This window comes from Emys orbicularis, chromosome 4 (genome assembly GCF_028017835.1).
Source record: "Emys orbicularis isolate rEmyOrb1 chromosome 4, rEmyOrb1.hap1, whole genome shotgun sequence".
Taxonomy (NCBI): domain Eukaryota; kingdom Metazoa; phylum Chordata; order Testudines; family Emydidae; genus Emys; species Emys orbicularis.
The window spans coordinates 66,815,154-66,828,688 of record NC_088686.1 but is presented as its reverse complement, the minus strand read 5'-3'; the positions used below and the strand labels follow the sequence as shown (position 1 = coordinate 66,828,688).

The 13,535-nt window shown below is 49.1% G+C and overlaps 1 protein-coding gene across 1 annotated transcript in view; it reads left to right on the top strand.

Moving 5' to 3' along the window:
* PAPLN (papilin, proteoglycan like sulfated glycoprotein) overlaps nucleotides 1–13,535 on the top strand; it is a 53,782-nt gene that overhangs the window by 32,989 nt on the left and 7,258 nt on the right. Inside the window, exons 16-24 of the mRNA XM_065403306.1 lie at nucleotides 837–1,013; nucleotides 2,186–2,342; nucleotides 3,645–3,731; nucleotides 4,818–5,088; nucleotides 5,223–5,340; nucleotides 6,104–6,233; nucleotides 7,609–8,323; nucleotides 9,503–9,640; nucleotides 10,547–10,671. Of these exons, the coding sequence (XP_065259378.1) occupies nucleotides 837–1,013; nucleotides 2,186–2,342; nucleotides 3,645–3,731; nucleotides 4,818–5,088; nucleotides 5,223–5,340; nucleotides 6,104–6,233; nucleotides 7,609–8,323; nucleotides 9,503–9,640; nucleotides 10,547–10,671 (1,918 nt within the window). The remainder of the gene's footprint in view (nucleotides 1–836; nucleotides 1,014–2,185; nucleotides 2,343–3,644; nucleotides 3,732–4,817; nucleotides 5,089–5,222; nucleotides 5,341–6,103; nucleotides 6,234–7,608; nucleotides 8,324–9,502; nucleotides 9,641–10,546; nucleotides 10,672–13,535) is intronic.

Below are 13,535 nucleotides of genomic sequence, written 5' to 3'. Positions count from 1 at the left end.
CCATCCGGGAGGAAATCCCCAAAAGCTGGACATGTCCGGGAAAATAGGGAGGGAGGGGCCGGCGGTGCTCGGCCGGGGGCCCGGGGGGCTGGGGCCGGGGCCGGCGGTGCTCGGCTGGGGGGCCGGGGCCGGCGGTGCTCGGCCGGGGGCCGGTGCCCCAGGGCCTGAGCCAAACCGGGCGGGAGACGCCGGGGCCAGAGCCTCTTGGCCTGGGCCGGCCGGCCGCCAGAGGGTGCCGCTCGGCCGGGGGGGCCGGACTGGGCCGCACCCCAGCCCCAGCTTACCTGCTGTCTCCCTGTTTCAGGCTTCCTGTGAACATTTGATTCGCGGGAAGCAGGGGAGGGGGAGGAGCAGGGGCGGAGCGTTCAGGGGAAGGGGCGGAGTTGGGGATGGGCTGGGGGCGGGGAAGGGGTGGAGTGGGGGCGTGGGCGGGGCCGGGGCCCCGTGGAGTGTCCTCCTTTTTTTTAAATTAAAATATGGTAACCCTAGTGTGTATCATTTTGCATCGGTAGATCTCAAAGCACTTTACAAAGAAGGTCAGTATTCTCATCGATGGGGAAACTGAGAGGTGAAGTGACTTGCCCAAGTCATCTAGCAAGCTAGTCGCAGAGTCAGGAATAGAGCCCAAGTCCCAGGCCAGTGCCCTGTCAGTCAGGCTACTCTGCCTCCTATACAGCCTAAGAACGATGGCATCCCAGTAACATAGGCTGCTTCTCCGATGGTTGTTCATACTGTACATTTTCAAAGCTGATGTCTATTTTGAAATTGGGGAGCAGAGCCGGAAACTTAGAGGTACCTGGCTGCATTCCCTATAACAATCAGGGTCCTTCTTGCAGTGCTCAGCTAGCTGTGGAGAGGGCGTTCAGACCCGGACTGTCACCTGCAGAACCGAGTTGGGCTCTCAGACTCAAGACTTTGCCTGCCTGACAGAGCCTAAACCACTCCTCAGCCAGCCCTGCAGCAAGGAGAATTGCATCCAGAAAATTGGTTGGCACATTGGAGCCTGGGGCCTGGTGAGTGTCGTATCCTCATGGTGCTCACTTCATCAATTAACTTGTACTCCTGCAGTGTTTCTCACATATTGCACTGTGAGTGAATCGGTCCACATGTTGGTTGTTGAGGCCAGAAGCACATACTCCTTCGTTATCAGCTCCATGGCTCACTGTCACAGCTTGTGTCTGCTCCAAAAACAAGCCCTCGGGGGGGATTAACGTTTCAGTGACTGTGGCAGCATGCAGCCGATACACTGAAACAATCCACTCCTGTTGCTTCATTATTCCCATTTCTGTGACACCACTATCAACATCACAGCTACCCATTTGAATGTGACAGACGGAGTATGAGGTAGGCTCCATCTCTATTGGGCTGGACATCATGTTTGGTGAATTGAAGTATGTTTCTGAAAGGGTTCAGGGTAACCCAGTTTAAACAGAGGGTCGTCTGCCTAAAATTTAGGTAGAGGGCCAAACTGTGTTTAGCCTGACTTGTGGTCAGGATCAACACCAAAGCTAGTAGGAATTTTGCCCCATCTGTGCTAGCTGAGTTAGCATGAACTGGCTTAAAAGATGCTAAGCGCAGTTCCTGGCACCATGTAGATGGGGTCTTAACAAGGCTAGGTGAGCCCTTACGCCTTAATCTGGTTCTGTCTGATGCATAGGAGTCCAACCAAATGAGGGAATGGGCACTTGGTTTGGGTGCCTAATTTTGAAAATGATGTCCTGTATCTGATTAAAGGCGAGAAGTTTCTTGCTGGGGCAGATGTTTTTACACAGATACTTACTCCCCATTCCCTGACTTCCTTGCCTTCATTCCTGGCTGCTGCCAATCCCTCCCTGCCACCCCCACCTTACTTCCTAGCAAAGGTGGCAATGCCAGTCAGCTATGCTACCAGAACCATCAAACCTGGTTGCTCCGTTGTCAGCCCCATTGTAATTTGGTACCTGGTCCCAGGGAAGGGGGACTTTAGGACTGTGCCTAGCACGGCTGTTGGACCCCAGTAACAGTCAAATTGCTCCTAGGCATGTTCAACACTTCCATGTTGGTCATGCCATCATTCAGCAGGCTGCCATGGGCTATGCTCTGGCATGTTTTGCCAGCTGCTAACCATGTTCCTGGTCAGCATGCCAGGCTCATGGGGTTACTGTGTTCTGTCTTCCTGCTCTCTCTCCTCATCTTTCTGCCCAAGTGTTCGAAGAGCTGCGACTCAGGCATCCGAACACGCCAGGTCATCTGTGCTGATGGTGATTCCAAATTCTACCCCCCTGAGACGTGCAAGGCCAGCCAGCCACAGACCCCCGCTGTGCTGGGAAGCTGCAACATTCAGCCCTGCTATCTGCCACAGCGTAAGTGACATTACTAGACATCTGGATTTTCCTAGGATGCTCCTGCTTTTGAATAAAAATTCCCAGTATCCCATGCCAGCAGGGCTGATTGTTTCGAGGCCTCTGCCCCTTGCCTGCCCATTCGTGCAGCTTTCATAGAGCAGCTAGTTTGCTCCATCTTCCCGCAGTGCCTGGAGTGGGGTTCCTGCTACCTGTGCTGTCTGAAACATGTTCATCAGGCATGTGAGCAACACCAGTGCCTGTCCCTTTTGAGACTGATGCTTTTAATTCCTGTATTTCCCTTACCTGTCTGATGGCCTCTGTCTTGGCTGACACTGAGGATTGCATCAGGGACCACCAGAACTAAAAGTGTGAGTCTCTGCAGCTTGGGCATGGATCTGTAGCCTGGGGCTGTAACAGTCTCATCTTCTGTGGATCAGGTATAGACGGGGGCACCCAACACGCTGACCAGGGTGTTGTTACAAACACTAGTTCCCCATACTTCTCCCTCCAGCCATATAGGGGAATCAAACCAAATGTACCAAAACCTGTCCTAATGGGTCTATCACCACAGAACTAGGGGTATTGCTTTGATGTTCCATCCAGTCCAAGCTGTCCTTCAGCATGGATGCTCTGAGCAAACAAAACTCCTCATTGGCTTCAGGAGCTTTGAGGTCCCCTATTGGCCATATTAATGCTATGGTTCCACCCCCAAAGCCATAGGACCCACACTCCTGATTGGTTCATTTATCAAGTCTTGGCTTCAAGCAACAGCAGCCTAAAAATGGGCCCCAGAATTAGTTACCTGAAGTCTCACATGACAGAGCAGACAGTGTTTCACCATTGCTTAGCAGTGCTAACCATAGGCATATTTGTTAATCCGTCTTACTGTCTCACTATCCCCTGTTGGGCAATTAATTTTTGGCACACTGTGAGAGATGGATTCTGTTGTCCAGAGTTAGGATATTGACCCTCCTGGCCTGAAAGCTAAAGGCTGCAGAGATGCTGCTGCCCACAGCTGTGTCATGGCAGATCCACAATTTGACATGTTTCAACATGTCATCTGGTTACTTGGCTAGGGTCTTTCTCTCCCTCTTCTTGCCTTATAGGAATGTGCCAGTGGATTATGCAGGTTGACAGAGAATGATGCTAAGCTCCTCCCACACTGGGTCCCCCCAGGAGTTGGAATAATTCTGGGGACACTTTATCCCAATCTGAATATTTCTTCTCCTGTCCAATCCCATGGCACAGGTGAATACAGACACATGTATTCACTAGTCCAACCCACTGCCTATATTCTGTCATTTGTCCATCTCTTTGCAGAGGTTCCCAGTATGCAGGACACCACAGGCTATGACATCAGCCGAGAGTACTTGCTGACCCGCTACTACCCAGACAGTGGCACAACAGGTTTGGAGGTCTTATGTTTTCTTTTATGATGTCCTCTTCACTGTTTTCTTTATTTCCTTTCTTTATGTTGTTTCCATGAGCTGCCAGGAATCCTAGGGTGAGGAACAATTTACAGATCCTTTTACATCTATATTGAGTTGTATCTAGATACAAATTCACAAAGGAACGTATATATGTATGCATAAATCCTAGACTTTGATATGGGCGGCATTAGGCTTAGGGTAAATGGCAGTCATGTCTAAGAGGGTGCCAGGAGAATAATAAGTTTACTATGGTCCCTTGCCAGCAGGCCAGTCCCAAACCTTTTTTCACCACCTGCAGACTTTCTCCCCATCTCATCTCTAGAAGAGTTCCCCGGTTTCCACTCAGTTTTGTGCTGCAGGCATCTTTAGTTTTCAAGTCTGTCCCAGAATCTTGCATTGACAGCTCCAGTGCCTAATTTTGAACCACTACTGCAGCTGATACAAAAGATATATGGGAACTAAAGACACCCAGAGAATCTGAGAGAACAGGGAACCCCCATTTGGAGGAGGAAGTGAAACAGGTGGGGGGCATCTCAGGTGTGTTAGTGAGCTGGGTGGGTAGGTAGAAGAAACGGAGTAGCCAGCAAGTGATTTGAGGTGACTGATGCCATATTCATTCTTCACTAAGGTCATCATTCCTTCAAAGGCCAGTCCCTGTGTATTGAGAAACCTGCTAAACACTTGCCCTCAGTCACTTTATAATAGGAATATTTGAGGGGCAAAACTGCCCATATGATGTAGCTAACAGTGTCACCTGGACTAGTGGGAGGACAGGAAGAATATTGTTAGAGACCATTTCTTAAGGGTAATAGGTCATCTGGTAGCACAGTAATCTTAAGGAACCAGAATTCATTGTGAATGGGAACCAAAGCTTCAGTCAGGAAGTTTCCTGTGACTTTCTCCCAGGTGAAAAATGTACGTTAACAAGTCTGGCCTCAGAGTCGGACTGGTAGAGGACTCCTTTCATCTATCAATGTGCTTTGAACAGAGGCAGAGGAAACAGAGACTGGATTTTGATGCCCACCTGAAATGGGCTGCATGCATTAAGGATTTTTCTTTTCAGTTTATAGCAATGAAAGAACAATCCAAGGTAGCGCCACACACCACCAGCTCCAGCCCAGTGAAGATCATAGCTCCAACTTCTTGCCTCTTCGTTGGGAATCCCACTCAAGCTCTTCAGGATCCCGGCAGTTCGGCTCCCATCAGGATATTGCCACAGGGACTGGCCCTCGGGACTGCAGCCAGAGCCCTCATGGCTGCTGCTCAGATGGTCACACTCCGGCTTCTGGCCCCTTTGGGCAAGGCTGCCCCTTCAGCACATGCCATCAGAGCAGGTTGGATGAAACAGTGGGGTTTGGGCTGGTGGAACCACCCTCTATGACTGAGTTGATGTTTACAGACTGAATTTGTTGGGTCAGGGTTCCAAATAAGAAAGATTTTGTTAAAACCCTTTATCTTTTCCCTGCAGGTATGGATGCTGCCCTGATGGAATATCAGCTGCTCAGGGCCCCAACAATGTGGGTTGCACACAATATTACAGTGATGTTTATGTGAGCAGAAACAGGCCCGCTGCAGCCTCCCCAACGGTAAGTGCCAGAACTCTCTAGAACCTTTTGCTAATAATATTGAGATCTGGTTGAAATAGCCCATTGTCTTCAGGGTTTGGCTCTGGCCCTGGAGACTGAGGTTTTTGGCTCCTGTTCTGCTCTTCCTTTATGTCTCCTGACAATAACTCTGGGGAACTGATAGAGGGAGGATGCTAGACGCCCACTAAGCCAACATTCCTATCTGCTGCCGCTCAGTGAGCCCCAGTGGAATTCCTTCGTGACATGAGTCCGGGTGGTGGAGTGGCAGCTGCAGCTTGTCCTGCCAGGGTGACGAGTGGAGCACCCTCGTTTGGGGAAGGGACTCAATATTCCTTATTGTAGGACACTGAACCAAACTTCCTCTCTCAAGGCAACCGGAAATCGTCAGCACTGCATGCGGAGAGGGAAGTATTTGATTGTTGTGCCTGTGTTTGATGTATGGTTCCTGCCATTCTGAGGCTACCTTGGATGTGATTTTTTTTTCTGAGAATATAAGTTGATACGTCTTTGCAGTGGGAGATGCTAGGTTCCGGAACTGTGTAGAGTCATTTTGGGCTAACAAGGTGATTCGTGGTCCAGAACAGATTAGTGGGGCATGCCAAAATGCAAATAGGGGCTGGATGGCTTAGGAGATATAGAGAGTTTCACACTTCAAAGGAGCCCATTTTAACCTAGCCTAAGTGAATAATGACTACCATACCATTACCATACGCTGTAGAAGTAGCCGCCCAGTAACGTTAACCTTTGAATTCCTTTCACTAAGGCAAGCCAAGCTTTGTCCCAGCAGAACCCGTCTGATGAGTGTCGAGGTTCTTTGTATGGCTGCTGCTATGACAACATTGCTTCAGCTTCGGGACCTCAAGGGGAAGGATGCCTCAACAGACCCAGCCAACGTAAGTGATGTTTTGGCTTCCTGCTTTAGAAATGTGCCTCCCCTGAAAGGAAAATCCTACAGAATGTAATAGAAAATGTGAAGCTTTGTATAGGGTTTTTCACCTATCCTGTAAAATGTAATAAAAATAATCTCCCTGCAATAGGATTCTGTATGATGGTTGGAAAAAAAAATTAGAGAAATTCCTATTAACCCCTATTAATTTCCTATAGAATCCTATTGATTTCATCTCTGTTGGAGTCTATAGGACTTCCTCATAAGGGCCACTCTGCAGGCCAGGACTCACTCATGCATCCCTGCTTGCATTGATCCCCCGTCATTTGCCTTGATCCATGACAAGCTAGGAATCATCCTATTATCAGTGGGCCATATCCCCCCCCAAAACAAGCCTATTGACCCCAGTATGGTTTCAGGGCTATAACTAGGGGTCAAACATGTCACTTAGGGCTTCAATTGAGGATTTTAAGCCACAGCTCTGAGTAGGGGGCACTGCAGAGCCATGGTGCCCCAGGAGGAGCTCCAGGGAAATTGTCACTCAGTTTTGTTCCTTTAGCTCAGAGAGAGTGCCGTGTGCCCCATTCTAGGATAGAGCTGTTCGATCCCGCAGGACACCAGCTGTACTTGGCAGAGTAGTGTCAGGAGTGTGCTATTACATCACCTTCCCCAACCCCCTTCTCAGAGCACAGGGACAGCCACTGGGAGCAATTCTGCCCAGCTACCCCCGGGAAGGGACAACTTCTCGCTCACTCCTCCACACCCCTACAGTGGCCACTCGTAATCTGGGCTGTAGCATCTGAAGCTGCTTCTCTGATGCATCATGGCTCTAGGAGTCAGAACAGTGCCTGTGAGCCAGCAGAAAGCCCAAGGTTCATAGGGCCACAGGGTTACATTTATTCTTCTGTCCTAGCATGTGGGGTCCAGAGCACCTTGTGTTACCCTAGGTTTTGTGACCAGTTCTGGTTCCAAGCCTCGGGCTGGATGACCTTGGAATGACACCCTCCCTCCCTCCCCAGTCCTATAGCAGGAACCCCAGAGTGCAAGAATAACTCACAATTGTGTAACATTGTGCTGGGCTATAAAACCTAAATGAAGACCAGCAGCCCCTGGGAGGTAGATGGTGTTATCTCCATTTTACACATAAGGAACTGAGACACAGAGAGGTGAGAGTGTCTTGCTCAAGGGCAGAGTTAGGAACAGAACCCCAATCTCCTACTGCCTAGCTGGGTGTGCTACCCATGAGATCATTCTCCCTCCATGGACAGCAGCCTTGGGTAGCATGGTGATGAAGCTATCGGGGCTATGTGCTCAATAGAAAGGAGATTCCAGGAGTCAACTCTCACAATCAGGTCTCTTTCTTTTCTGCTGTTTGTTGGTAGCTTATCCTGTCAAGTGTCTGCTGCCCAGTGCCCAGGGCCCCTGCACAGACTGGACCACTCGCTGGTACTTTGTAACTGCTGTTGGCAAGTGCAACCGGTTCTGGTATGGTGGTTGCCATGGTAACACAAACAACTTTGCCTCAGAGGAGGAGTGCATGAGGGCCTGCCAAGGCTCCATGGGAACAAGCAGTGTGGGGCACCAGCACCACAGGGGGACTTTGCACATCCACTCTGGCTCCCATCCACGAGAGGGAGAAGCCCAAGGACACCCGCAGCCATCTGCAAGAGGAACTGAGAGTCATAGCCGAGGAGGAGGAACACGAGGGTCCTTTCACGTTGCCCAACCTGGGCCTGATAGCCATACAGCATGGCAGGGCACAGGGCTGCACCACAGGGAGAATGGCTGGAGAAGGACCATGAATGTGGATATACTGCCAGAGTCTTCACAGAGGAATGGCACATTGGTTAGCCAGCGCTTGGGCTCTCATCACTCTGCAGCTCCTGGGGAAAGGAGGACGGACCAATCAAGCCAGCTGCATGGGAGAGGGGAAACAATGGTGTCTGGGCACTTGGAGAGGCAGCTAACTGTCAATGGGCAGGTGGTGCAGCATGAACATGAGCAGTGGCGGAGTCCCTCTGAAGCAGACACTCCTGGGGAGGATGGACTTGGGCATCGAACCTCACCAGGTTCCACCTTGCAGCGAAGCTTGTACAGGTGACGCTTTTATACTACCCCACTGTGATACCGAAGCACCGAGTGCCATCTTCTACAGGGGGAAATGTTTTCCAATCCACAACTAACTCACTCTCCTGAAATGTCCCACTACAGATTACTTACAATAGTGTCCCTGTGGAAAGCCAGCTGTCCATGCGATGGGGATGTCTAATACCCACTTTACCTCTTCTGGGGCCCAGTCCTGCACATCTCATACAGCCATTGACTTGAGTGGAAGTATTGGGTGTGTAAGGAATGCAGGATTTGGCCCTTAATCTCCATCCTTTATATCTAGTGGGCACTTTACAGGGATCGTTGTTGGCCAGCTCTGGCTCCCATTTAAAACAACAGGAGTTGTACTTACTTACACCAGGGTTCAATTTGGCCCTGTGTGTGATTTCAAGACTTTATTTTGGCATGGTAAAGGAGCAGCAGTAGGTTAATACTAGAGATGGATCCAGATCCAGCTGATGAACACCCCACAGATCAAAGGCATTTGGATTTCAGGATTTGGTTCAATTGTAAGTCTAGAGAAAACACTAGCTTGGTGTCTCCGGGAACCTGGATTCAGATTTGTTTTAGTTCTCCCAGACTAAGGGGTTTTAATGGTCTCTGCCTCTACCTCATCAATTGGCTGTCCACAGCATTCAACTTGTCAAGATCCGTCTTCTCCCCCCTAGGAGAGGTCTAGCCCTGGATTGCTGAGTGCAGGCTCTCAAGCCTCTAGTCTCTAACAGAGCTATATATAACAGACCTCTGGGTTACCTTAGCTCACTATTGTGCAACTCCCATCCTGTCCTGAAGGGCTACCTTACGGGTATGTCTACACTGGAGCTAGAGGCATGATTTCCAATTTGGGTAGACATACCTGCATTAGCTCTGGTTGAGCCAGTGTGCTAAAAATAGAAGAGTAGAAAACATCAGTGAGAGGGCATAGCTGTCTGAGTATGTACCTATGATTTCAGACAGGATCATACATGGGCGGCGAGTCCCTCCTGCCACTGTGGCTACACTTCTCTGTTTAGCACACACGCTCAATCAGAACTAACGTGGGTATATCTACTGAAGCTGGAGATTACGCCTCCAGCTTCAGTGTAGATATACCCTTAGAGAAACCAGAGAAAGGGTGGGGGAGCAAGAGATGGACACAGGGAGTGAAATCATCTCTATGTCTGTCAGAGTCATCCTGGAAGGAGCTGAGTCCTCTGTAGTGGAGGCAGCCTTGGGACAGACCATTCATCTTCTCTGCAAGGCTGGTTCTTCTCCCTTCCCCAGAATTGAGTGGCAGAAAGATGGGAAGCCACTATCATCTGACAGGTAAGTCTGGTCCCATGTTGCAATTCCTGTTCCGACATCATCATCCCCTCCCCCTCCCCCATTACAGTTCGCAGAATCTTTTTTCTAGAACAGTCTCAAAAAACAAAATCACTAGGTAAACTGGAAAAGCCTCTCCTAACTGAACCCCACTACTAAGTGATACCAGAAAGGCCTAGGCATAGCAATAACAAATAGGCTGTTAATTGTTCGATGTGGTGCAGCTGAACACTTACATATTATCAGGTAGAAAAGGATTATCACATTGCCAACTTTCAGCAACAACACCCAATTCACAAGTGGTTACACAAGTGAGTTTTGAGTGCAAAGTCCTTTTCAGTGTTGTTGGAAGACGGTAGAGTTGCCCAGGAAGTGCATCAATAGCCAACCATGTATACCTTGGAGTGCCTCAATGCTGTCAGATTGCGGCTCATCCCATTTAAAATTTAACCGTTTAGAGAAACCCTTCTTAAATCTCAGCTTTACCGGGTTTTCTGGGAGGTCTCCTGCGGTAGTTTGTTGCCCAGTAGTCACTTTCTATTGTAAAAACTAAGGTGGGAATATTGAACAGTTCCCAGTCTTGTTTTACAGTGAAGGGCCACAAACTATGGCTGAAAGGGCAGCTCGGCACTTCAGGGGAGGGGACAATTTAAAACAGTCACTGTGTCTCCTCCCTCCCTTTTGTTTCCCCATCTCAGCTTCCTCTTTTGACCTCTGTCTCCCCTCCTCTCACCCATTCAATAGCCTGGGGAGTTTTGTATTCCAGTGATGAGGACTCAGCCATTCACCACAGGGAGGTCATTGCAGTTGTGACATAAACAGGCCCAATTGGCCCATCAGAATGTGGCTTTGGACAATCAGCATCCACAGCCAGGTTCTCGTACGTAACTGCATGTGTTCCATCTGTAGGCATGCCTACCAGTCTGACAGTTCCTTGGTGATAAGCCGTGTCAGAGCTGAGGATGCTGGGATGTACACATGCATAACTTCAAATGGGAAGATGGAGAGCAGACAGATTCAGCTAAGGATCAAAGGTGACTTATCTTCCATTTAAAACCAGAATATTAATTCTTTTCTGTCCCTTTTTAAGAGTCATTGGTAACAGGAACAATTAAAGTCAGTTGCAGAGGCAACTTGTAATGGAACTTCGAGTAGACGCAGCTGTGTATTCTGCTTAGGTATGTGTATGTCCAGTGCACTGGCATTGGAGAACTTTGCCTAGCAATACTCCTAGGAACTGCACTCGCCCCCTGCTGTCTTAGCCCCTCCTCTCGCCATATAAGGGCAGCACCAACCCAACCCCCTCAGTTTCTTCTCATGACCCGTGGCTAGATTTGGAGCTCCATCATCACTTGATAATTGCCTGTTCTGTTCATTCCCTCTGAAGCACCTGGCATTGGCCACTGTCGGAAGACAGGATACTGGACTAGATGGACCATTGGTCTGACCCAGTATGGCCATTCTTATGTTCTTATGTTGTGTTTTTCACCTCGCGGTCTTGGTCTGAGAGACTTTTTCTTGTACGTAGTAGTTAGTAGTACCTTAAGTTAAGTTTAGTGTTAGTATAATAATAATTGGAGTAGTTGGCTGCCCTCACCAGGGTTCAAGCATTGTCCATCATGTGGGAGGGCCATTTTACAGATGATTTTAAAGAACATCAGGACTTCCTGAGGCATGTGGCCACTACCCTGGGTATCCAGGCAGAATTTCTGCAGGAGAATACGTATAAGCTGCTGGATATTCTCCTGTCATCAGTTCCAGGGAGAGTAAGCATCCCAATAAACGAGGCTCTTCTGAAGCCTGCCAATGCACTCTGTTGCCTCCCACAGTGAAGCATTTGGAGAAGCAGGACTTTATTCCTATGCAGGATTCTGAGGGTTTCCACTCCCACCTGGCCCCTAACTCTCTGGTGGTAACTGAAGCGAATGACAGTGCACGGTAGGGGAGGTATAAGTCTATCCCTAAGAACAAAGAGTCCAAGAGGATGGACTAATGGGAAGGAAGATTTATCTCCCCTCTTCCCTGCAAATGCGCATCGCGGACTAGCAGGCATTGCTCTCTAAATATGACTTTGTCAATTGGTTGTCCGTGTCTGTGTTCAAGGACAAGTTGCCAGAACCCTCCAGGGAAGAGTTTGTGGTACTCATTGTGGAAGGCCGTATAGTGGCCAAGACCTTGTTGCAGTCAGCTCTGGATGTGGTAGATGCTATGACCAGAATTATGGCATCAGCTGTGACTACGAGGGCCTCAGGGCTGCAGAATTCAGTCATTGAGACCGATGTGCAGCAGACCATTGAGGAATTACCATTTGATGGACGGGTTTTGTTTTCAGAAAAAACTGACAAAACCCTGCGCTCTTTTAAAGGCTCCTGAGCTGCTTTATATTCTTTGGGAGCTTGTACTCTTGCCATGAAGAGATGCCACTGTAGCGGGCAGCAGCAGCAATACCACCCACAGCATTTTTTCAGACAATCCTTCCTTCGTTTAAGGCAGCAGGACTATTCCCAGAAGGGTCGTAGAATCCTCTGGTTCTGGGTTTAACCAGATGGCTCCCCTTGTGCTGCACCCCTGCCCCGGCATCCAGCAAGCACCCATTTTGACTCCTATGTCCAGGACAGCAATCTAGTGGTGTCCTCTTCTTCCCCATCCCTTCTGTTTGGGACAGGCTGGTGCGTTTTTACGGTGCTTGGGACTCAATTACTATAGAGAACTGGGTCCAAAGCACTGTCAGATCATGTTATGCCATCCAGTTCTTCCCCATCCATGTTCCCCCTCCCCTCTCACAAGATACTGCTCCTTGAGCAGGTTCAGTATCTAATGGCTCTGGGGGCCGTAGAGGAGGTTCCCTTGCATCATCGGGGGCACAGTATTTCCTGGATCCCAAGCCTAAGGGAGGGGTGAAACCTATCCTCGACCTCTGTGACCTCAACAAATACAAAGCTGGCTTATATGCAGAATATCTTGGAGTACATGTTACACCTTCAATCTTAAGGTCTGGCACTTATTTCATTGAGAGTCCACCTGGCAGCAATTCCAGCATTTCATCCACCCATCCATGGGAAGTCAGTGTTTTCAAACTCCATGGCAGTGAGGTTCTTGAAAGGAGTCACTCATCTCCATCTGCTGGTTAAAGAGCCAATTCCTTTGTGGGACCTTAATACTGTCTTAGAGACTTTTATGGGGCCTCCATTCGAATCTCTAGCAACTTCTTCTTTCCCCCTTCCGTGTCAGCAAACTGCCTTCTTTGTGGTGATGTCTGCAAGGAGGGTGGCTGGGTTACAGGCTTTAATGGTGGAGCTCCCTTACACACAATTTTTGGAAGACAAAGGAACCCTGCAGCCACACCCTAAGTTTTTATCCAAAGTGGTTTCCCAGTTTCATTTGAAACAAGCTATATACTTACCAGTGTTCATTCCTAGCCACATTCCACCCCAGAGGAACATCTTCACACACTGGGTGCCAGGTGATGTTTAGCTTTTTATCTGGATAGGACCAAAGCTTTCTGCTCCTCATCTCATTTGTTTGTGTCACATGCAGACCGCATGAAGGGTCAAGTGGTCTCTTTACAAACAATCTCCAGGTTCTAACTTCCTGTATCATGACAGCATGCAAAGTAGCCCAAGCTACACCACCTCAAAGGGTGCAAGCTCATTCCATGAGAGCCCAGGCAACATGGACAGCATTCCTAAGTGCCATTCCAAGATTGGACAGTTGCAGGGCTGCCACTTGATCCTCTGTGCATACTTTTACAAACCGCTCTGGCATTACTGCTGCACCCAGATCAGATGCAAACATTGGGAAGGCAATTTTGCAGTCCTTGTGTAAACAGACTCCAAGCCCCACCTCCTATGAGTACTGCTTGCAAGTCACCTGAGTAGAATGCACAGCTGCATCTGCT